This window comes from Haliotis cracherodii, unplaced genomic scaffold (assembly GCF_022045235.1).
Source record: "Haliotis cracherodii isolate W230 unplaced genomic scaffold, xgHalCrac1.p SCAF_1, whole genome shotgun sequence".
Taxonomy (NCBI): domain Eukaryota; kingdom Metazoa; phylum Mollusca; class Gastropoda; order Lepetellida; family Haliotidae; genus Haliotis; species Haliotis cracherodii.
The window spans coordinates 65,002,697-65,025,689 of record NW_027266264.1 but is presented as its reverse complement, the minus strand read 5'-3'; the positions used below and the strand labels follow the sequence as shown (position 1 = coordinate 65,025,689).

The window sequence follows — 22,993 nt, the reverse complement described above, 5'->3', positions numbered from 1 at the left end:
TTTCCCATGGAGATGTTATCACTAGAGTCAACACAAGTAACCAACGAACACTACTAGGCTCAGCATTGCTCAGTGTTCAATGCTTAGTGCTGTTTCCCATGGAGATGTTATCACTAGAGCCAACACAAGTAACCAACGAACAGTGCTAGGCTCAGCATTGCTCAGTGTTCAATGATAAGTGCTGTTTCCCATGGAGATGTTATCACTAGAGCCAACACAAGTAACCGACAAACACTACTAGGCTCAGCATTGCTCAGTGTTCAATGCTTAGTGCTGTTTCCCATGGAGATGTTATCACTAGAGCCAACACAAGTAACCAACGAACACTACTAGGCTCAGCATTGCTCAGTGTTCAATGCTTAGTGCTGTTTCCCATGGAGATGTTATCGCTAGAGCCAACACAAGTAACCGACAAACACTACTAGGCTCAGCATTGCTCAGTGTTCAATGTTCAGTGCTGTTTCCCATGGAGATGGAGACTGAGCATGTGCCTATTCTATTGAAAAAAAAACCCAGAAGATTTGATAACAAGTAATCACCTGTACATGTGTAATGTCTGAAAGCACTGCCTTCCAGTGTATATCTGTTTTACCAGAAGTTTCAGTCCTGTTCTTCAAAGGGGACTATGCCCCATTCAGCCTTGGTTTAATTAGAACGCCTCTGCTGTCTAGTGGATGGAGCATCTGCTTAGACATCTTCACGAGGCAAGGGAGTTTACTGACTGTAAAAGTTCAGTTTCCACCTTTGCTGAACTTAGCTGGTATTTCTGGGCTCGACCGTAGTCCCACCAGTGGCTTTTACAAGTTATGTCCCTTTGCAAATCCTGCAATCGACCAATCTCATTAAAATCAGATCTTGGTTCTTGCAACCGCTAAACAAAGATCTGAGGACACCCCATTGACAACATAGATTTACGGATTCAGTCGTTAAACCCGCAACTATCGTTCGGAATACCCCGTGTTAAAGTTTTCAAGGTTGCATGATTAGAAATCACATTCTGACTGTCACTTTCATGATCTGGTAAGCGACGCTCTGATTGGTCGGATGAAAGGTCGTTCTGACGTGACCTCTAATGGGATGTCCTCAGATCTTTGTATAGCGGAAGGGAGAACAAAGATCTGATTTTAATGAGATTGGCAATCGACCGAAATCTGCACGGCAATTTACGAACCCGTTGTCGATTTTGTTACGCGATTTTGATTGGACTATGCATAAACTCATAGTCCAGCCTATTTCAGCAAGGGTGGAAACTGTACTTTTATAGTCAGTTAACTCTCTTGCCTTGGGAAGATGCTGCTGGGACAATGGAAGGTCAGTGGTTCAATTTCCGACCATATCATATCAAAAGACATTAGAATATGGTACTTGTTGTTACCCTGCCTTGGCCTCAGCATCAAAGGGATAAAACCAGGATTGGTTGGAGCAGAATGAGTATAATATGTCTGAGTAGGGCATCCATGTTAACCTGAGTTTATTGAGTTCAACATAATTAAGTGGTGTCAGGAAATGTAGCATCAGTGAAGACATAGTTGTCATGGATTTCAACTTTTCTATTCTTTCAATGTGAGATATTTGTACAAGTGCCAGTACATTCATAAACTTATCACTTGCTGGCAAAGGTACCAGGCCCTTACAAACCCTCTCAAACCCTCACAAGCCCTCACAAACCCTCACAAAAAACAATAAAGAAGTTTAAATCCACCAGTCAGCGCTCTTTTTAAACGTAGTTCAAGTTTGCAAGATCTCACTGTTATTAAATGACTATATGTTTTTCCACTTGACAGTAAATTTTAACTGACAACTTGAAAATTAATAATAAACACTGAAAAATGTTGGTCTTTCTTTAGAGTAATCACAGATCCTTAGGGCTTTTGATAAGCACTGATTAGGTCATCCAAATTCACACCTTCACAAAACTTGGAGACGTTTGGGCCTACATGTGAGAAGTGGAACAAAAAACGTTGATGAGACTCACCCTGATCACTTGTCCTGGAGCTTGGAGAAGAATCGGGAACCCATGCTGCCTAGTTTGTCATAGAGGGAGCTGCTAAGATCAGTCTGTGACGCCGACTTCGGCAACACAGCCTCCACTGCCAATGTCAGCGACTGATTGCCTGAGTCTAGTCCCTGTAAAAAAGAGCCGATACCATTTGCAAGCATGAGGAAGTTATGAAGTGATAATGATGTTCATATCAACCTAGGTTTAGGGCGTTGTTCGACATCATTTGATCATCCGTAATGGAACAATGTCCATCAGGCATACCATCCTCTGTTTAAGGGGGCACTGAAGACATTGTGACACGTCACTTGTCTGTGGGCATTGTCTGTGTGGGGACATATCTCTGCAGGGAGGACCTGCCCTGTCTAAGATGATACTGAAGACATTGTGACATGTCACTTGTCTGTGGGCATTGTCTGTGTGGGGACATATCTCTGCAGGGAGGACCTGCCCTGTCTTAGATGATACTGAAGACATTGTGACACGTCACTTGTCTGTGGGCATTGTCTGTGTGGGGACATATCTCTGCAGGGAGGACCTGCCCTGTCTAAGATGATACTGAAGACATTGTGACACGTCACTTGTCTGTGGGCATTGTCTGTGTGGGGACATATCTCTGCAGGGAGGACCTGCCCTGTCTAAGATGATACTGAGGACATTGTGACACATCACTTACCCTGGTGATTGTTTCTGAGGGGACATAACTCTGCAGGGAACACCTTCTCTGTTCTAGTTGACTTTCAGGAGACTGTGACACATCACTTACCCTGGTGATTGTCTGTGAGGGGACATATCTCTGCAGGGAGCACCTGATCTGTTTTAGATGACACTGAGGACATTGTGACACATCACTTACCCTGGTGATTGTCTGTGAGGGGACATATCTCTGCAGGGAGCACCTGATCTGTTTTAGATGACACTGAGGATATTGTGACAGATCACTAACCCTGGTGATTGTCTGTGAGGGGACATAACTCTGCATGGAGGACCTGCTCTGTTCTAGATGCCTTTCAGGACACTGTGACACATCACTTACCCTGGTGATTGTTTGTGAGGGGACATAACTCTGCAGGGAACACCTGCTCTGTTCTAGTTGACTTTCAGGAGACTGTGACACATCACTTACCCTGGTGATTGTCTGTGATGGAACATAACTCTGCATGGAGGACCTGCTCTGTTCTAGATGCCTTTCAGGACACTGTGACACATCACTTACCCTGGTGATTGTTTGTGAGGGGACATAACTCTGCAGGGAACACCTGCTCTGTTCTAGTTGACTTTCAGGAGACTGTGACACATCACTTACCCTGGTGATTGTCTGTGATGGAACATAACTCTGCATGGAGGACCTGCTCTGTTCTAGATGCCTTTCAGGAGACTGTGACACATCACTTACCCTGGTGATTGTTTGTTAGGGGACATAACTCTGCAGGGAACACCTGCTCTGTTCTAGTTGACTTTCAGGAGACTGTGACACATCACTTACCCTGGTGATTGTCTGTGAGGGGACATAACTCTGCAGGGAACACCTGCTCTGTTCTAGTTGACTTTCAGGAGACTGTGACACATCACTTACCCTGGTGATTGTCTGTGATGGAACATAACTCTGCATGGAGGACCTGCTCTGTTCTAGATGCCTTTCAGGACACTGTGACACATCACTTACCCTGGTGATTGTTTGTGAGGGGACATAACTCTGCAGGGAACACCTGATCTGTTCTAGTTGACTTTCAGGAGACTGTGACACATCACTTACCCTGGTGATTGTCTGTGAGGGGACATATCTCTGCAGGGAGCACCTGATCTGTTTTAGATGACACTGAGGATATTGTGACAGATCACTAACCCTGGTGATTGTCTGTGAGGGGACATAACTCTGCATGGAGGACCTGCTCTGTTCTAGATGCCTTTCAGGACACTGTGACACATCACTTACCCTGGTGATTGTTTGTGAGGGGACATAACTCTGCAGGGAACACCTGCTCTGTTCTAGTTGACTTTCAGGAGACTGTGACACATCACTTACCCTGGTGATTGTCTGTGATGGAACATAACTCTGCATGGAGGACCTGCTCTGTTCTAGATGCCTTTCAGGACACTGTGACACATCACTTACCCTGGTGATTGTTTGTGAGGGGACATAACTCTGCAGGGAACACCTGCTCTGTTCTAGTTGACTTTCAGGAGACTGTGACACATCACTTACCCTGGTGATTGTCTGTGATGGAACATAACTCTGCATGGAGGACCTGCTCTGTTCTAGATGCCTTTCAGGACACTGTGACACATCACTTACCCTGGTGATTGTTTGTTAGGGGACATAACTCTGCAGGGAACACCTGCTCTGTTCTAGTTGACTTTCAGGAGACTGTGACACATCACTTACCCTGGTGATTGTCTGTGAGGGGACATAACTCTGCAGGGAACACCTGCTCTGTTCTAGTTGACTTTCAGGAGACTGTGACACATCACTTACCCTGGTGATTGTCTGTGATGGAACATAACTCTGCATGGAGGACCTGCTCTGTTCTAGATGCCTTTCAGGACACTGTGACACATCACTTACCCTGGTGATTGTTTGTGAGGGGACATAACTCTGCAGGGAACACCTGATCTGTTCTAGTTGACTTTCAGGAGACTGTGACACATCACTTACCCTGGTGATTGTCTGTGAGGGGACATATCTCTGCAGGGAGCACCTGATCTGTTTTAGATGACACTGAGGATATTGTGACAGATCACTAACCCTGGTGATTGTCTGTGAGGGGACATAACTCTGCATGGAGGACCTGCTCTGTTCTAGATGCCTTTCAGGACACTGTGACACATCACTTACCCTGGTGATTGTTTGTGAGGGGACATAACTCTGCAGGGAACACCTGCTCTGTTCTAGTTGACTTTCAGGAGACTGTGACACATCACTTACCCTGGTGATTGTCTGTGATGGAACATAACTCTGCATGGAGGACCTGCTCTGTTCTAGATGCCTTTCAGGACACTGTGACACATCACTTACCCTGGTGATTGTTTGTGAGGGGACATAACTCTGCAGGGAACACCTGCTCTGTTCTAGTTGACTTTCAGGAGACTGTGACACATCACTTACCCTGGTGATTGTCTGTGATGGAACATAACTCTGCATGGAGGACCTGCTCTGTTCTAGATGCCTTTCAGGACACTGTGACACATCACTTACCCTGGTGATTGTTTGTGAGGGGACATAACTCTGCAGGGAACACCTGCTCTGTTCTAGTTGACTTTCAGGAGACTGTGACACATCACTTACCCTGGTGATTGTCTGTGATGGAACATAACTCTGCATGGAGGACCTGCTCTGTTCTAGATGCCTTTCAGGACACTGTGACACATCACTTACCCTGGTGATTGTTTGTGAGGGGACATAACTCTGCAGGGAACACCTGCTCTGTTCTAGTTGACTTTCAGGAGACTGTGACACATCACTTACCCTGGTGATTGTCTGTGAGGGGACATAACTCTGCAGGGAACACCTGCTCTGTTCTAGTTGACTTTCAGGAGACTGTGACACATCACTTACCCTGGTGATTGTCTGTGATGGAACATAACTCTGCATGGAGGACCTGCTCTGTTCTAGATGCCTTTCAGGACACTGTGACACATCACTTACCCTGGTGATTGTTTGTGAGGGGACATAACTCTGCAGGGAACACCTGCTCTGTTCTAGTTGACTTTCAGGAGACTGTGACACATCACTTACCCTGGTGATTGTCTGCAAGGGGACATAACTCTGCAGGGAACACCTGCTCTGTTCTAGTTGACTTTCAGGAGACTGTGACACATCACTTACCCTGGTGATTGTCTGCGAGGGGACATAACTCTGCAGGGAACACCTGCTCTGTTCTAGTTGACTTTTAGGACACTGTGACACATCACTTACCCTGGTGATTGTCTGCGAGGGGACATAACTCTGCATGGAGGACCTGCTCTGCTGTGTGCTGAGTGGCAAGAGGGGGAACCTGCTGTTACAGGAGGACAAAGGCAGGACATTGTGCTGCTCGTGCTGCCCAGCTGCAGGTGCCCTCCCAGTGGACACAACACTCTGCTTGTCCAGGGCAGCCAGGGAACCAAATATCACCTGCAAGTACAAGATATCTTAGAGAAGCAGTTACTGACATAACCATAAAATATCAAATACAGTATCTGCTTCAAAACCTGTACAAAACTGATGAAGATAAGATGTTCCTGTCTGCCAAGATTGAAGATTGAAACAAAGCTCACAACTTCTTACTCTTGGCCAAGAACAATCTTTATGGTGTTTGAAAGAAAGAATAATTACTTAACAGACAGACAGTTTTGGATACAATCCTTGACGATTGTCAAATATTTCACTACTATGAAATTTCATATGAAAATTAGGGCTAAGGGATCTGTAGTTTACTTGGCTCAAACTGTGTTTGTATATTGAGAAAGTAAGATGAATTTCTATAACAGACAATAACCATTCCAGCAGAGATTATTGCTGGAACATTTCGTAAGTAAGTTTCATAAGGTAGATCTTGCATTCAAGTCACCCAGTCAGATTTCAGTTAACACGCTTAAAAGTTGACTGGATTTTCAAATGCTTAGACAACATATACCATGACCCAACATCCTAAAATTTCAAACTCATACCTGCAGCTTATTTGGGAAAGTCAATTAATTCTATGTCAGAAAGGCTACCAACTGCACAGAAACAGACACACATGGCAGCAGCAGATGTTACTAAAGTGAAAAGATGACAGACAACTTCCAACAGCAACAGTGAGTGAGTGAGTGAGTATGGTTTTACGCTGCTTTTAGCAATATTCCAGCAATATCACTGCGGGGGACACCAGAAATGGGCTTCACATCTATTTGTACCTATGTGGGGAATCGAAACCCAGGCCTTCTGCGTGACAAGCAAACGCTTTAACCACTAGGCTACCCGACCGCCCCCAAACAGCATAAGCCCTCTGAGGTAGATCCAGAGTAATCAGCAGACTATAGTTCTCATGAAGTGAACAAAGACTGACGATATAGGATCACACGTGTGACATGCCTGGATTGAGGTATTATGGCCGTCTCTGTACTCACAGCAGTCCTCTGGCTCTGTCTGTGCAGGTTGACCTGCATGTAGGGACTGAACACGTCCAGGTCGAAGGGGTCAACCACCTCTTCCAGGGACTCACAGATAGAGTGAGCTTTCTTCTGGTATGTCTTACTGGTCTGGAGGAACAAAAACCTTCAGATATACTTTTGGATTGGAAACATTATCCACAGGCAAATATGATTATAAACTAAACATTATGATTATAAATGAAAATACATCCTAGGAATAGTTACTGTCATTTATGACACTTTTACGTATACAGAATTACAGATGTAGCATGGTTTCCAAACAAAGTACACTTGGATTTTTGCCAAACATTGGGATTGTTCTAAAGTTCTTATTCTCTTAAGTTCAGATGCAGGTTTACATTGAACTGAATACAACAAGGTAAAAACAAACATCACAGGTAGCCTCTTCCTACTTATTGGTCAGTGAATACACGTCACTTGTACAAAGCCATAATATTTAATAGTTATAACTACATAAAAATGATGAATGTGGGAAATTCTTAATCCAATTTAGGAAATTTAGGACATTGCCTGCAGACCCGGGGACGAATATTGGCCTCTAGAAAAAATCCCTGCGCAGAGATTTATTAAATGGGGTTTTAAAACAGTTCTTGTAAAATTACTGCAACATCCCAGTCTGGTAACATGCCCAACTCTTGTACATACATGGCATACGCAATACTCTTACCCTAAAAATATCACCAAGTAGATGTATTGTGTACACATGAGCATTCTAAAACTCACTATGATGTTCTCTTCTCCAACTTTCCCTGAGATACATACCTTTGTGTCATCCTTCCTTGGAATAATCTGAAGGAGGTATCTGATATCAAACAGGGACTGCAGTGCTTGCTGTTGGGTCAAAGGGAGGCCACTCTTCCTCACGCGCCGCTTACCTCCCTTTACAAAGTCTTGATACACATTGACAATCCCATCTGTCATTTTGTGTAACAAGTCTTGTACAACTGACCTGAAAATCCAACAATAGGAATGTCAAATGTGAAAAGTCATTTTATTTTAAAAGACATTTCACAAAAGTGTTACTAGTTCCAATTATGTTAAGAATCAATGGCCATGGACCTAAAGAAAGCTTATTCATGGACTTTTACACTTTGATCAGCAGTACAGCTTCATCATGGGGGACCCTGGGCCAGTGGTCAGGTGTGCAATATGTCTGTTATCACTCTCCTGTACAGTGTTGACTTGGCATTACATCACTGCTTCAAGCAAACTTGCACATCATGTGACCAAACTTATTCTTGTTTGTAAACAAATGCGATTATTCTAAAATCATAGCAGTCTGCAGTCTAAGATATGCTACTACAAAGACATGACAATATACATATACATCTCAAAATAGCTGTAACCCCAGTAGAGCTTCGGTGTCTGTGCAAGCAAGGATTCTATCCTACCTAAATATTATCCTGAGGGAAGTTTTACTCTAGAGTATAGTATCCTACCTTAGTGCCACACTGGTATGGGTTCAAATTCACTAGGTAGAATCATCCTGACACAAGAGAATTTCATCCCCGGGATAAAAAATAGGGTAGGATAATATTCACTCTTACATCTGCACGTGGAACCGTACAGCCATGTACACAAAGAATATATATTCACAAAGGGAAACAGGATTTCCATATTTTAGGATATTTTTTTTTCATTGAAGGCTAACCATTTCATGACATATATTTCTTTAAATGTCTGCCCTCTAAGTAGCGACAATTTTGGTGGCCAAATGCGACTTAAATCTTTGACTGGCCACCTACCTTGGCTCCCACACAAAAAGATGATCTTAGAGGGCTGTAATGTGTAGATTTTTTAAAAATGAAACAGATGAAAAATATATGTAATTTGCTTAAAGGATGAGTGAGATGTGATGAATCCGAGGGCCAGGATGAGAACCTACCTGGGCAGCGCCTGTCCCCCGACCTTGTTCAGGTCCTGGCACAGCTTGAACAACAGTGAGTGGAGGTACCAGGACGGCTGGGGAGAGAAGGACAACCACATTACAGCGTGTGTACACAGGCAGGACATGGGGGCTAACAAGGTGTGTTTACTATTGCAGAAGTATTCACATAAGGTCCTTTGTCGTCCTTCGTCGTCCTACAATGCACATTTGCTTGCATTACTCAACATGATGACAAGTTTTACACCCAAGTCCAAGATGTGTATAGTGCCGGAGAAGCTGATAGGGAGGTGACATAGCACTGATTATTGTCTGATGGCAATGTTTTCATCATGTCTCTTTAAGCAAGGTGTATTTTGGATCAAAACGAAGTGAAAAGTCAGTTAGTCATAATATTTTTTCATGTTATATGTTGGTTGATACAATCAATTGAGTAGCTTAGCATCAATGTCAACTATAAGGGTAACACTATTTTTCAGGGCATTAATTATCATTTGCAGAAGCTTGAGGTCTTCCATTAACTGCCCAACGAAGGAGGGAAGTTGAAAAGACCAAGGGCTTCTGCAAATGATAATGCCCTGAAAAATAGCGTTACCGTTACTATAGCTAAAATGGATAGAATTTGTTCTATAAAATAAAAATAAACAACAATATCTGTTTTGGACCATTTACTGCAAGCAACACACAATGAATGTCACTGACCCATTTTCACAAATATGGAAACGTCGTAGAACAAAACAGATGACGTCACTATTGAAGATCAATATGACGCAACGAACGTGATAATGGCCTCTCTAATATGGCCTCTCTAATATGAGAGCATTATCAAGTTACAGCCCACTCATTTCTGATAACATGCGGGTGGTTTAATGATAATTCTATCCATTTTAGCTATGATATATTCTAAATCGTATTGCCAGAGGTTATGACCAATTGTGATGCATCAGTCATTCCATCTTTTGTTAGACCGCAACACAAATAGGTGATGATTCTAACACTACATCTGAGTGACAGTGCACTGCACGCATGTCATAGCTCAGGGATGTAAGTTAGCTCACCTGCATGGGGACCATGATCTTGGAGCTGTGTTTCTTCCCCTCCTCAGTCTCTTCCTGAATGTCCACCTCATCCCATCTCTACAACACACAACACAGCTGACTTCACCATGCACTCATAATGTCCACCTCACCCCATCTCTACAACACACAGCACAGCTGACTTCACCATGCACTCATAATGTCCACCTCATCCCATCTCTACAACACACAGCACAGTTGACTTCACCATGCACTCATAATGTCCACCTCATCCCATCTCTACAACACACAGCACAGCTGACTTCACCATGCACTCATAATGTCCACCTCATCCCATCTCTACAACACACAGCACAGCTGACTTCACCATGCACTCATAATGTCCACCTCATCCCATCTCTACAACACACAGCACAGTTGACTTCACCATGCACTCATAATGCCCACCTCATCCCATCTCTACAACACACAACACAGCTGACTTCACCATGCACTCATAATGTCCACCTCATCCCATCTCTACAACACACAGCACAGCTGACTTCACCATGCACTCATAATGTCCACCTCATCCCCATCTCTACAACACACAACACAGCTGACTTCACCATGCACTCATAATGCCCACCTCACCCCATCTCTACAACACACAGCACAGCTGACTTCACCATGCACTCATAATGTCCATCTCATCCCATCCCTTCAACACACAACACAGCTGACTTCACAATGCACTCATAATGTCCACCTCATCCCATCTCTACAACACACAGCACAGCTGACTTCACCATGCACTCATAATGCCCACCTCACCCCATCTCTACAACACACAACACAGCTGACTTCACCATGCACTCATAATGTCCACCTCACCCCATCTCTACATAGCTGACTTCACCATGTACCCTTAATGTCGACCTCACCCATCTCTACACAGCTGACTTCCCCATGTACCCTTAATGTCAACCTCACCCATCTCTACACAGCTGACTTCCCCATGCACTAATAATGTCAACCTCACCCATCTCTACACAGCTGACTTCCCCATGCACTAATAATGTCAACCTCACCCATCTCTACACAGCTGACTTCCCCATGTACCCTTAATGTCGACCTCACCCATCTCTACACAGCTGACTTCCCCATGCACTAATAATGTCAACCTCTCCCCATCTCTACACAGCTGACTTCCCCATGTACCCTTAATGTCGACCTCACCCATCTCTACACAGCTGACTTCCCCATGCACTAATAATGTCCACCTCACCCCATCTCTACACAGCTGACTTCCCCATGTACCCTTAATGTCGACCTCACCCATCTCTACACAGCTGACTTCACCATGCACTAATAATGTCCACCTCACCCCATCTCTACACAGCTGACTTCACCATGCACTAATAATGTCCATCTCACCCCATCTCTACACAGCTGACTTCCCCATGTACCCTTAATGTCCACCTCACCCATCTCTACACAGAAGACTTCCCCATGCACTAATAATGTCAACCTCTCCCCATCTCTACACAGCTGACTTCCCCATGTACCCTTAATGTCCACCTCACCCATCTCTACACAGAAGACTTCCCCATGCACTAATAATGTCCACCTCACCCCACCTCTACACAGCTGACTTCCCCATGTACCCTTAACGTCGACCTCACCCATCTCTACACAGCTGACTTCCCCATGCACTAATAATGTCCACCTCACCCCACCTCTACACAGTTGACTTCCCCATGTACCCTTAATGTCCACCTCACCCATCTCTACACAGCTGACTTCCCCATGCACTAATAATGTCCACCTCTCCCCATCTCTACACAGCTGACTTCCCCATGCACTAATAATGTCCACCTCACCCCATCTCTACATAGCTGACTTCACAATGCACCCTTAATGCCAACCCCACCCCATCTCTACATAGCTATAGCATCAACTGTGTCTTTTCAAAAAGGTTTGGTTTTATTGTTGATCATTCACATATAAAGTGAAATCCTGTCAATGTGGACAATTGAATAATAATGTTGATCCTTCATAATTATTTGGACAATTTCAACTGTATTCAAAGATTGGTCAATGTGTAATTCTAATTCTAGAATATTGCTAAAAATAAAATATTTATTTCATAATGTGTCAATGAAACTGTTAGTACAACAGGGAAACTGTAACATGGTCTTCTTTCTGTATTTTTGGACAATATAATACACCAAGCATCTATTATATCCATATAATCATGATACTAAATTATCACTAACAATATAATTGTCCCATATGGCTATCTACACACAATTTGCAGCATTTTTTCATCAGAATATCAAAATTGATGTAGTTATCAAATGGTGAATTAAGTGAATATAATAGACAACAAGTTGTGTCAACTTCACACTATAGAGGCCCACACAGGTCTACCTATATTTTAGTATATAGCACTCTGTCACTGGGAATATTTACCGTGGCATGTTCGACAACAGAACTGAGGTTCTCCGCATGTAAGGCTTTCGAAAACTCAGACACTGACACCTTTGTTATTTGGTCAACCCAGAATCTGAAATGCGACAATTTCATCTTTATATAAGCTTGATTATTGCTAAAACATTGTGATAAGGGTATCTAATACAATTGTAAGTAAATCACTTGGGAATTTATCCCGGATCATTGGTCATTAGCACAGTTAACAAATCTGTCATCCATCATAATCGGTTGCTATTCTTCCCTGTATTTTCGACAAACGATGTTAAAGAACCCAGGTCTGTTTTAACCAGGATCTCATTTTGGGGGGAATATTTTCCCATAAATGAAAAAACTTGATTGGTTGAATAGTGATGACAAAAATGTTGAAGTGTAAGCATACCAAAGAATACTTTTTAATGATTATTTTTACATAATAGATTATGGACACATATTGTTCATCATTGCATCTGAATAGGAAAACCGATCAATCATCGACAACAATCAGCACGATTGGTCAAGTGCCAGTCGCCTGTCAAGTGAATATGAGGTTAGGTTAAAGAAATAGATGTCCACACAAGTAGTCCATGTATTTCAGGGACCAATAGACCCAACATCGCTAAGACACAAGTGGTCCTGTATGTGTTTCAGGGGCCAATGGACAAACATTGCTAAGTGAGTGAGTGAGTGAGTTGGGTTTAACGCCGCTTTTAACATTATTCCAGTTATATCACGGCGTGTCAGCTTAATGTGGGAGGAAAGCCCGAAGTGATGCAGGTCTCAGACGTTTACCACTTCGGTGAAACCCACGAGCACGGGTATGGTGCTGACAAACCTAGAAACATAATCGGGGCGAACCGGGATTCGAACCCACAATCATAGGTTTCTGGCGTGCCCAAGGGACGCAACTCTGCACAGCGAATCGCGGCGCCTTAGACTACTGGGCCACCCGTGCCCCCCCAACATTGCTAAGACACAGGTCGTCATGTATGTTTCAGGGGCCAATAGACCCACATTTCTCAGACACAGGTCGTCATGTATGTTTCAGGGGCCAATAGACCCACACTGCTCAGACACAGGTCATCATGTATGTTTCAGGGGCCAATGGACCCACATTTCTCAGACACAGGTCGTCATGTATGTTTCAGGGGCCAATGGACCCACATTGCTCAGACACAGGTCATCATGTAAGTTTCAGGGACCAATGACCCCATTTTGCTCAGACACGAATGCTGGTATTTGTTTTCTTGGACCAGGGACCCTGGGTTCTGGCAATCTGAAGCAATGGTCTATAGGCCAGTAACTAAGGCAACAGTGTAATGAGGTTCCTTCCATATATGTCTACTTACTTATAGGCCTGGAGCTTACACTCGTCTAGTTTTGTTCTGACACTTGCCCACTCGGGATGTTCCGTTTGTTTGGAAGACTTGCTGACCTTCTTCACAGACCTGTAAGGGGAACATGTCAACCACATATAGCAAGATATCAACAGCAGCTTCTACCATATATCTAAACATCAGTCGTACTACACAACTTGGCCAAACTTTAGACAACTGTATATAAACGTATTAGAATCTGAAAAGAAACCATGCATTGAAAGAGTGTGATTATGTTTTTATGCCGCTTTTAGCAATAAACACCGGAAAATGGCCTTCACACATTGTACCCTTGTGGGGAATCGAACCCGGGCCTTCGACGTGGCGTCACGAGCCAACGCTTTAACCACTAGGCTACCCGACCGCCCCTGCATTAAAAGAAGAACAAAGAATTTGAAATCCATGGGTTAAAACTGTCTTGCTACTACAGCTTCAAATGCCACTTACAGTTTTCATGTTCTGACCACAAACTCATTAGTTATGCTGTCTTCTTCAAGCAAAGCCGTTTCAAAGACCTAAATCAGCTGAATCACACTGTCCTGCAGTTTAAACAAACTGGAGTGAGTGAGTGAGTGAGTATTTGCTTTTATGCCACTTTAGCAATATTCCAGCGATATTATGGTGACGAACACAAGACATGGGCTTCACACATTGTAGCAAAATGTGGAATCGAACCCAAGCTTCTTGCATGGCGTGTCAACAGTTTAGCCACTAGGCTACCTACCGCCATAAAACACACTGGACCAGACCAATCAGTGTTGTGCCGGTATTACCTGACTGTGTCGGACTTCTGCCACACCACAGGCCCCAGAATGCACTGCTGCAGGTGGGGGGCCAACTCGGCCAACGCTGAACACAGCCTTCCAACCAGAAGAATTCTGAAATTGAATGTGTATATATTTTAATCGAAGTGACCGTGAAGGGCATGTTTACTGTTGCAGCAGTATCACAATTTATTACCCCAACAGCTTCGATCGGAGATATTACTGAGACCAAGCGCTATTGCCTTGGTAATATTGCTGCAATGAAATTGCATCACAATTCCCCGTAGACAATTGTGATTTCATTGGTTATATGAAAGTTTTCTGAATTCATGCACTGTATGCTTCAGAATAAAACATATAGAAAAGTTGATTAACAGTATTCTTATTTATTGTTTTACATCAATTCAGTCGATAGTGTAGCGTGACATCCATGTTAAGTATTAATATTTTAACTTGTCATTGATGAACTGCCATCTGGTCAAAGGCAGTTGTGATGCTTTGTTAGTTACGCTATTCTGGGAGCAAGGAACTGTAGCAGAGAAATGTTACTCTGTGTGCTGTCCCTGTGTACAAGTCAAACTTACTTGTTCTCCGTGCTGAAGTTCGTTGTTGGATCAGGAATTTCAAATGATTTCTGCCACAGTTTTAACTGCTCTGTGAGATAATTCAAGACACTGTGAAGAAACACAAACAGCTACAGACACACACTGAGAATGTCACTGAAGAGAAATAATACTTCAATCACAACCATTCCTGTGACAAAACAAACTAGCCCCCCTATCTGACATTAAAAAAATCTGTAAGAAATAATCAATGATCATGCATGAATATATACATATCATATGAAAGTCTGTACAAACATTTTACTAAAAGTTTAGAATAATAATTATCCTACAATTATCCTTGGATAAATGAAAGCTGCAGGCTGATCACTGGTCAAGTGAATTACCTTTTTGTCCTTAAGAGTTGTCTCCCTTAGCTGATACACCCGCCACCCGCCCATCAACTCACACCCATTCATCCGCCCACTGACCCATACCTACCCAACCCCCCACCAGCCCACACCCATCCACACACCCACCCCTCGAAGTATTGATGATGGGTTACACAAACAAGAACTTTTTGCCTTATTATCATGTACTAAGCATACTTGTTACAAGTTGTTGAAATCGTGTAACATTGGATGCCTACTCACTCCTGGACGGCCGTGGTGCTGGCGGACTGGACGTAGGTCAGTATCAACATGCTGTCTCCATACTTATCAAAGGGGCCCGGAGTGTCCAGGGTCTTCTTGACCCCTGACCCGGCCCCTTCCTCCTCCTCCTCCACCTGTAGGTAGGGTTTGTTGTCCTCCAGAAGATTCTTCAGCTTGTCGTCTATGTGCCGACATAAGCTGAAATATTCAACATAATGTCACTACATGGAATAATAATGAACATGAACAACCTAAAAGCCTGCTTTTCTTAGAATGAACATTGGTCACTCAAAGCTTTCAAACTGAGCTTGGAACAGCTAGAACATGCAGGTATGTCATTATGAAATGCCTAAACATAAATGTAAACTGTACCAGTAGAACTGTACCCACCTCTGTACCAGTAGAACAGTACCTACCTCTGTACCAGTAGAACAGTACCTACCTCTGTATCAATCGAACTGTACCCACCTCTGTACCAGTAGATCTGTACCTACCCCAGTACCAGTAGATCTGTACATGTAGAACTGTACCTACCTCTGTACCAGTAGCACTGTACCTACCCCAGTACCAGTAGATCTGTACCTACCCCAGTACCAGTAGATCTGTACATGTAGAACTGTACCTACCCAAGTACCAGTAGATCTGTACCTACCCCAGTACCAGTAGATCTGTACATGTAGAACTGTACCTACCCAAGTACCAGTAGATCAGTACCTACCCCAGTACCAGTAGAACTGTACATGTAGAACTGTACCTATCTCTGTACCAGTAGATCTGTACCTACCCCAGTACCAGTAGAACTGTACATGTAGAACTGTACCTACCCCAGTACCAGTACCACTGTACATGTAGATCTGTACCTACCCCAGTACCAGTAGAACTGTACATGTAGAACTGTACCTACCCCAGTACCAGTAGAACTGTACCTACCCCAGTGCCAGTAGATCTGTACATGTAGATCTGTACCTACCCAAGTACCAGTAGAACTGTACATGTAGAACTGTACCTATCTCTGTACATGTAGATTTGTACCTACCCCAGTACCAGTAGAACTGTACCTACCCCAGTACCAGTAGAACTGTACCTCCCCCAGTACCAGTAGATCTGTACCTACCCCAGTACCAGTAGAACTGTACCTAACCCAGTACCAGTAGATCTGTACATGTAGAACTGTACCTACCCCAGTACCAGTAGATCTGTACCTACCCCAGTACCAGTAGATCTGTACATGTAGAACTGTACCTACCCAAGTACCAGTAGATCAGTACCTACCCCAGTACCAGTAGAACTGTACCTACCCCAGTACCAGTAGATCTGTACCAGTAGAACTGTACCTACCCCAGTACCAGTAGATCTGTACCTACCCCAGTACCAGTAGATCTGTACATGTAGAACTGTACCTACCCAAGTACCAGTAGATCAGTACCTACCCCAGTACCAGTAGAACTGTACCTAACCCAGTACCAGTAGATCTGTACCAGTAGAACTGTACCTACCCCAGTACCAGTAGAACTGTAGCTACCTCAGTACCAGTAGAACCGTACCTACCCCGGTACCAGGAGATCTGTACCAGTAGAACTGTACCTACCCCAGTACCAGTAGAACTGTACCTACCCCAGTACCAGTAGATCTGTACCTACCCCAGTACCAGTAGATCTGTACATGTAGATTTGTACCTACCCCAGTACCAGTAGAACTGTACCTACCCCAGTACCAGTAGATCTGTACCTACCCCAGTACCAGTAGATCTGTACCTACCCCAGTGCCAGTAGATCTGTACCTACCCCAGTACCAGTAGAACTGTACATGTAGAACTGTACCTACCCCAGTACCAGTAGAACTGTACCTACCCCAGTACCAGTAGAACTGTACCTACCCCAGTACCAGTAGAACTGTACCAGTAGCACTGTACATGTAGAACTGTACCTACCTCTGTACCAGTAGATCTGTACCTACCTCTGTACTGCCGGTGTAAAGGCCCGGGCCTTGAGGATGAGGCCCCCACCATCAGCCAGACTCTTGTTGGAGGGGGTCCACACCGAGCTGGCAGCAATGTCTCCGCTTGACTCAGTCCACAGATAGCTGGCCAGGTTCGTTTCGTGCTGCAGCGAGCTGGACAATATGAAGGGAAGGTCGTCAAAACACATTATTCTCCATAAATTCGAAATATATGTTTAGTGGTACACTCTTGCCATCGTCATATCACAGAAAACCTATCCGTATCTTCCACATGGCAACATCATGTTCCATTATCTGACACATATCTCAGATGGATATTTCACGACCCATGATTTTTATGAAAGTTACAATTTGTTATAACTGTTTTTTGCGTATTGTTATGGTCATGATGATTATAGCGTTTTATCATCAAAGACTGGATGTCCACTGGCGATATCACTTGCGTAAGATCAATAATGAAATTGCATCGCAATGCTTTGCAGACCATTGTGACGTCATGGGTTACCATGAAGTCACAATTATATGACATCACTCTTCTCTCTCCCAGTGAAGCATGTTAGCAGTAGTTTTTCACACTCAAGACCCTGGTTATTACTGTTTATTAACTGTTATCAATGAGTGTGAAAATATTTGATGTGAAAAGACAAAGTGGTTGAGATTTTCTATTTTTTGAAGTTTACTTGTATTCATAAATGTGAAAAGAAATGTATCTGGATTATCAGGAATGAAATCAGATGCCAAAGTGTCTTCACGTAAGTTCACGTAAGTACAATTAGCATGTATATATTTTCATATATGATGACAACATTTCTGTCACAAGAGGCATTTTATTCAGGCAGCGCTCCATGACATGCAGTGTCCATGACAGCAAATGAGTGAGTCGGGTTTAATGCCACTTTAAGCACATCTTCCCGAGGCAAGAGAGTTAACTGACTATAAAAGTCCAGTTTCCATCCTTGCCGAACTAGGCTGGTATTATGGAGTTACATTTTGCCTGGAGTAACGAGTCTATGCATAGTCCAATCACAATCGTGCAACGAAATTGAGATTTGCAAATCATGCGCACCGCCAACTCGTCCACAGATATTTTCCAAATCTTTTCATGTTTTTAATCAAGGTGCTCACATGATTTGAAGACCTGTTCTATCACAATATAGATCTTGATTATCAATTGACTGGGCGCCGCCATTTTATTTGAAGCAAATGCAAGTGATACGAGAGGTGGAATCTGATTGGTCCATAGGAGTGGCATAGAAGGGACATAACTCATAACAGCCACTGGTGGTGCTACGATCGAGCCTAGGAATTCCAGGCTAGTTCGGCAAGGGTGGAAACTGGACTTTGAAAGTCAGTTAACGCTCTTGCCTCGGGAAGATGCTTCAAGCATGGCACCTACCTGTCATTGGTGTCCGGGGTGAGTTCGATCATCACCTTGGACACATTCCGCTTGGTGAGTTCCGCTGCTGTCTCAAGCTGATACTGGATCAGTTGCTACAAACAACATGGAGAAAACAACATTACTACCTCATGGAATCTCATAACTAAAACAACATACCGAAAAATATACTAACCTAGACTGCAAGCAGTACCTGTTTCCAAGCAATTTGTTTTTAAAAACATACCAAAAGGACAGCTTTTTCCTTGTTACTGGTTTGTTCCAAGTGTAATAAAAATAGTAGGAAATATTTTTTAAATAATTAAGTCACATTATCCACTTTTGTTGATTTTTGTTTAATTAAAAAATTAAATGAGGCATACTTTGTATGATATAATAATAAAATGGCTGCTCCAATCTGTACTGTTCTTTGATCAGGAGTAGAACTATTTCTACAATAATTATTTAATCTTAATTTCAGAACAAATACTCCCCAAAAGCCCTGCCTGTCTGGGTTGTTACTACAGAGTCTCAAGGAAAGTAGTCTTGAGGACATCAGAACTGACCTTGACCCTGTCCACAAAGAGTGGTTGCAGGAAGTCCCCCCAGACACGCAGTGTTTTGTTGACGACTCTCCGGCAGATCAAATCCCACTGACTCTCATCCCCATCCTGCAAACACAAAACACTGGGAGTTGATCACATGCATATACGTCATGGCTGGAATTACACAGAAAAGGAAGTGACGTGTTAGATGTTGTTATACTTGGCGTTGTATGGAAGAAAACTATACCTGAGTGAGGAGCTCCCACAGTGAGTCTCGGATGTCTGCCAGGCGCTTCACGGTGTTGACAAATCCCAGCAGTTTCCCCACCCCAGACTTGATGTCATTGATGCAGCTGGGGACACACAGACATTCAGGCATCAGGACGACCTCCGCACAATGAATCAAACATTCCTTAACAATCGTCAAAATTTATCATGGATTTTGTGTTGATAATAATATACATGTACCATATTCGACGTAATAAGCATCCCGCTCTAATAAGCGCCCTCAGCGATTTTTGCTAGTATATTGGCTTGTGAACCATCCCAATTAGCACCCCTTCCGATTGATCAATGTACACTTATTTATTCGCGTTATTATTTTTTTATATACACACTTTATTATGGTTAAATAAATTCTGAAAAATATACCTGTCATGTATAATACTTTTCTTTTTATCATTTCAGGCTGTCAGCATAAACCACAAAATTTACAATCATTCAACTCTGGGTTTTTTCTCACTAAAATGATATTCTAATAAGAGACCCCTATTTCTAATGTTGAGAGCACCCTTGGCAAATATTACGTCCAATACGGTATTATGGAAATAACTTACGTGTTGATCCACTGTTGGCAGTTGTCCTGGATGTGTTGGGAGGATATTGTGGACCCTGCACTTCTCAGCACAGGACGGAAGTCTGTCAGGGGGAAACGAGTATACAATCTATTATCTGAATGGAGAATACTACATCATTCCATGATGTTGTTTGTTGCTGAACTCAGTAAAGTTCTGGCTATATGATAGCAGCTTGGAAGCAATTGATTTGGGGTCAGTGATTGATACCACACAATCGTGGTACCCTAACTCAACCCTAACCCCAAGTCTCCGAGTCTGACCACCATTAAATCTATCGACCAGCATAGATAGCTAGGATCTGTTCAATCTCGGAACCCCCATAGGTTTGGTTTGGCAGTGAGTATACAATCCATGGAAATATGTTCAATAATTATTTAACTTTCATTATGTCAACGAAAATATTAAACTGTTTTCTTGTTGTTTAACACCACATTCAGCAATATTCCAGCTGAATGAGGGCGTTCTAAATAATCAATCCTGGACCAGACAATCCAGTGACTCACATCATAAGCATCAATGAAATTGAGAAAAGATTACATGACTAACCATCCATTTAGTCAACTCTGGGCATCTATATTCTTACCAGAAATCCCCACAGGCGTACAAATGAACATACATGTGTCTATACGTATTCCGTGATTCTATCATTCAACATTACGACATCACAGCTGTCAGTTATTATAAACTTAATCACCATTACTACAAGTACAGGGTATTCAACCACACAAATGTCATAACAAATATGAACATTTTACAAAGTGTCAAATTAAAACAGAAAACCTCCAGTAAACAATGGCTAAACAATAACAAGACATTATACAAATAATTTTATCTGTTAGTCATTATCAAAATAAAAAATAGCATGTTTTATACTTAACACAAGAAAGTGTTCTGATTGGGAAATGACATACCTTTGACAGATTTTGGCAGACATTTGGCTGATATTGATCCCTGCAGGCTCAGCAAACCCCCAGCTGTCAATGTATCAATCAATATTTCAGCTAGCTGAGCAATATGCATATATACAGTAGCCTAGGTCAAGTCCGATTTGTTGCCAAAGAAACACAAAACATATTTCCTTCAGAAATAACAAAACATCAAAAGGCATCAATTCAGCATGTGTTTAATACATAATAAGTTTCATAATAAAATATCAAACAGTTACCGAGTTATGCCAGGGAAAGGAACCATACATGTGTTTGAGTCCAGTTGTTGACATGGAACACAAAAAATATTTTTTTAGAAATACCAAAACATGAAAAGGAACCAGTTCAGCAGGTGCTTTTGTAATAAAATATTAAACGTTTCTGAGTTATGCCGGAAACGATACATGATGGATGGATGGATGGACAGATGAACGGACAGAAGGACAGCACCCAATCCGATATAATAATCACATATCAATAATCTAAAAAATAATTACACGAATTGACTGGACAAACCTGTAGTCAATAATATGTCTTCCTACTCGACCAACAAACCCAAACAAATCATGCCAAATAGAAATAAAAAATATCGAGTGACACACAAAAAAATAATTTAAATTTAAAATAATATGCAACGACCCATGCACCATGAACAAAAACAGGCCAGGACATCTTCGTCATCTAGAATCTGCCCCAGAATCAACCAAGGAAAACAATTCACTTCTAAATCATGTAGATAGCATAAAGTACACGACATCCTACCTTCCTGGGACTTGTTGAGCACCTGCTCCAGGATCTCCGACAGCAGATTGCACTGCCCTGCAACAAACAGGACCATCTCACTCATCATGCTCACACAACTTGGAATAACCAACACTATTCCTACAAGTGTTTTAATGAGCAGGACTCTTTCTCATGACCAAGGATTTTACTAACAATATGCCAGGGTGTTTTAATGATAACATGACAGCATATTTTACTGATTTCAAGTCAAGCTGTTTTACTGATGACATGCCAGGGTGTTTTAATGATAACATGACAGCATATTTTACTGATTTCAAGTCAAGCTGTTTTACCGATGACATGCCTGCATATTTTATTGATAACATGTCAGCATGTTTCAGTGATTTCAAGTCAAGCTGTTTTACTGATGTCATGCTAGGATGTTTTACTGATAACATGACAGCATGTTTTACTGATTTCAAAGTCAAGCTGTTTTACTGATGACATGCCAGGGTGTTTTACTGATATAAAGACAGCATGTTTTACTGATTTCAAGACAAGCTGTGTCACTGATGACATGCCAGGATGTGTTACTGATAACATACCAGTGTGCTTTACAGATAACATGTCAGCATGTTTTACTGATTTCAAGTCAAGCTGTTTTATTGATGACATGCCAGGATGTGTTACTCATAAAATGTCAGCATGTTTCAGTGATTTCAAGTCAAGCTGTTTTACTGATGTCATGCTAGGATGTTTTACTGA

The 22,993-nt window shown here is 42.6% G+C and overlaps 1 protein-coding gene across 2 annotated transcripts in view; it reads right to left on the bottom strand.

Moving 5' to 3' along the window:
* LOC139457972 (conserved oligomeric Golgi complex subunit 1-like) overlaps positions 1 to 22,993 on the bottom strand; it is a 66,525-nt gene that overhangs the window by 31,666 nt on the left and 11,866 nt on the right. Inside the window, exons 10-28 of one of the 2 annotated variants that reach the window (XM_071239381.1) lie at positions 22,268 to 22,324; positions 21,491 to 21,553; positions 20,559 to 20,640; positions 19,970 to 20,075; positions 19,744 to 19,848; positions 19,199 to 19,293; positions 17,800 to 17,955; positions 15,844 to 16,041; positions 15,233 to 15,322; positions 14,658 to 14,762; positions 13,858 to 13,956; positions 12,512 to 12,605; positions 10,079 to 10,156; positions 9,021 to 9,097; positions 7,898 to 8,084; positions 7,091 to 7,222; positions 5,959 to 6,113; positions 4,746 to 4,788; positions 1,976 to 2,127 (exon numbers count right to left, since the gene is read on the bottom strand). In XM_071239381.1, the coding sequence (XP_071095482.1) occupies positions 1,981 to 2,127; positions 4,746 to 4,788; positions 5,959 to 6,113; positions 7,091 to 7,222; positions 7,898 to 8,084; positions 9,021 to 9,097; positions 10,079 to 10,156; positions 12,512 to 12,605; positions 13,858 to 13,956; positions 14,658 to 14,762; positions 15,233 to 15,322; positions 15,844 to 16,041; positions 17,800 to 17,955; positions 19,199 to 19,293; positions 19,744 to 19,848; positions 19,970 to 20,075; positions 20,559 to 20,640; positions 21,491 to 21,553; positions 22,268 to 22,324 (2,069 nt within the window). In that variant the 3' untranslated portion in view covers positions 1,976 to 1,980. Of the gene's footprint in view, positions 1 to 1,975; positions 2,128 to 4,745; positions 4,789 to 5,915; positions 6,114 to 7,090; positions 7,223 to 7,897; positions 8,085 to 9,020; positions 9,098 to 10,078; positions 10,157 to 12,511; positions 12,606 to 13,857; positions 13,957 to 14,657; positions 14,763 to 15,232; positions 15,323 to 15,843; positions 16,042 to 17,799; positions 17,956 to 19,198; positions 19,294 to 19,743; positions 19,849 to 19,969; positions 20,076 to 20,558; positions 20,641 to 21,490; positions 21,554 to 22,267; positions 22,325 to 22,993 lie in introns of both variants that reach the window. The other variant, XM_071239326.1, reaches the window with a different exon arrangement.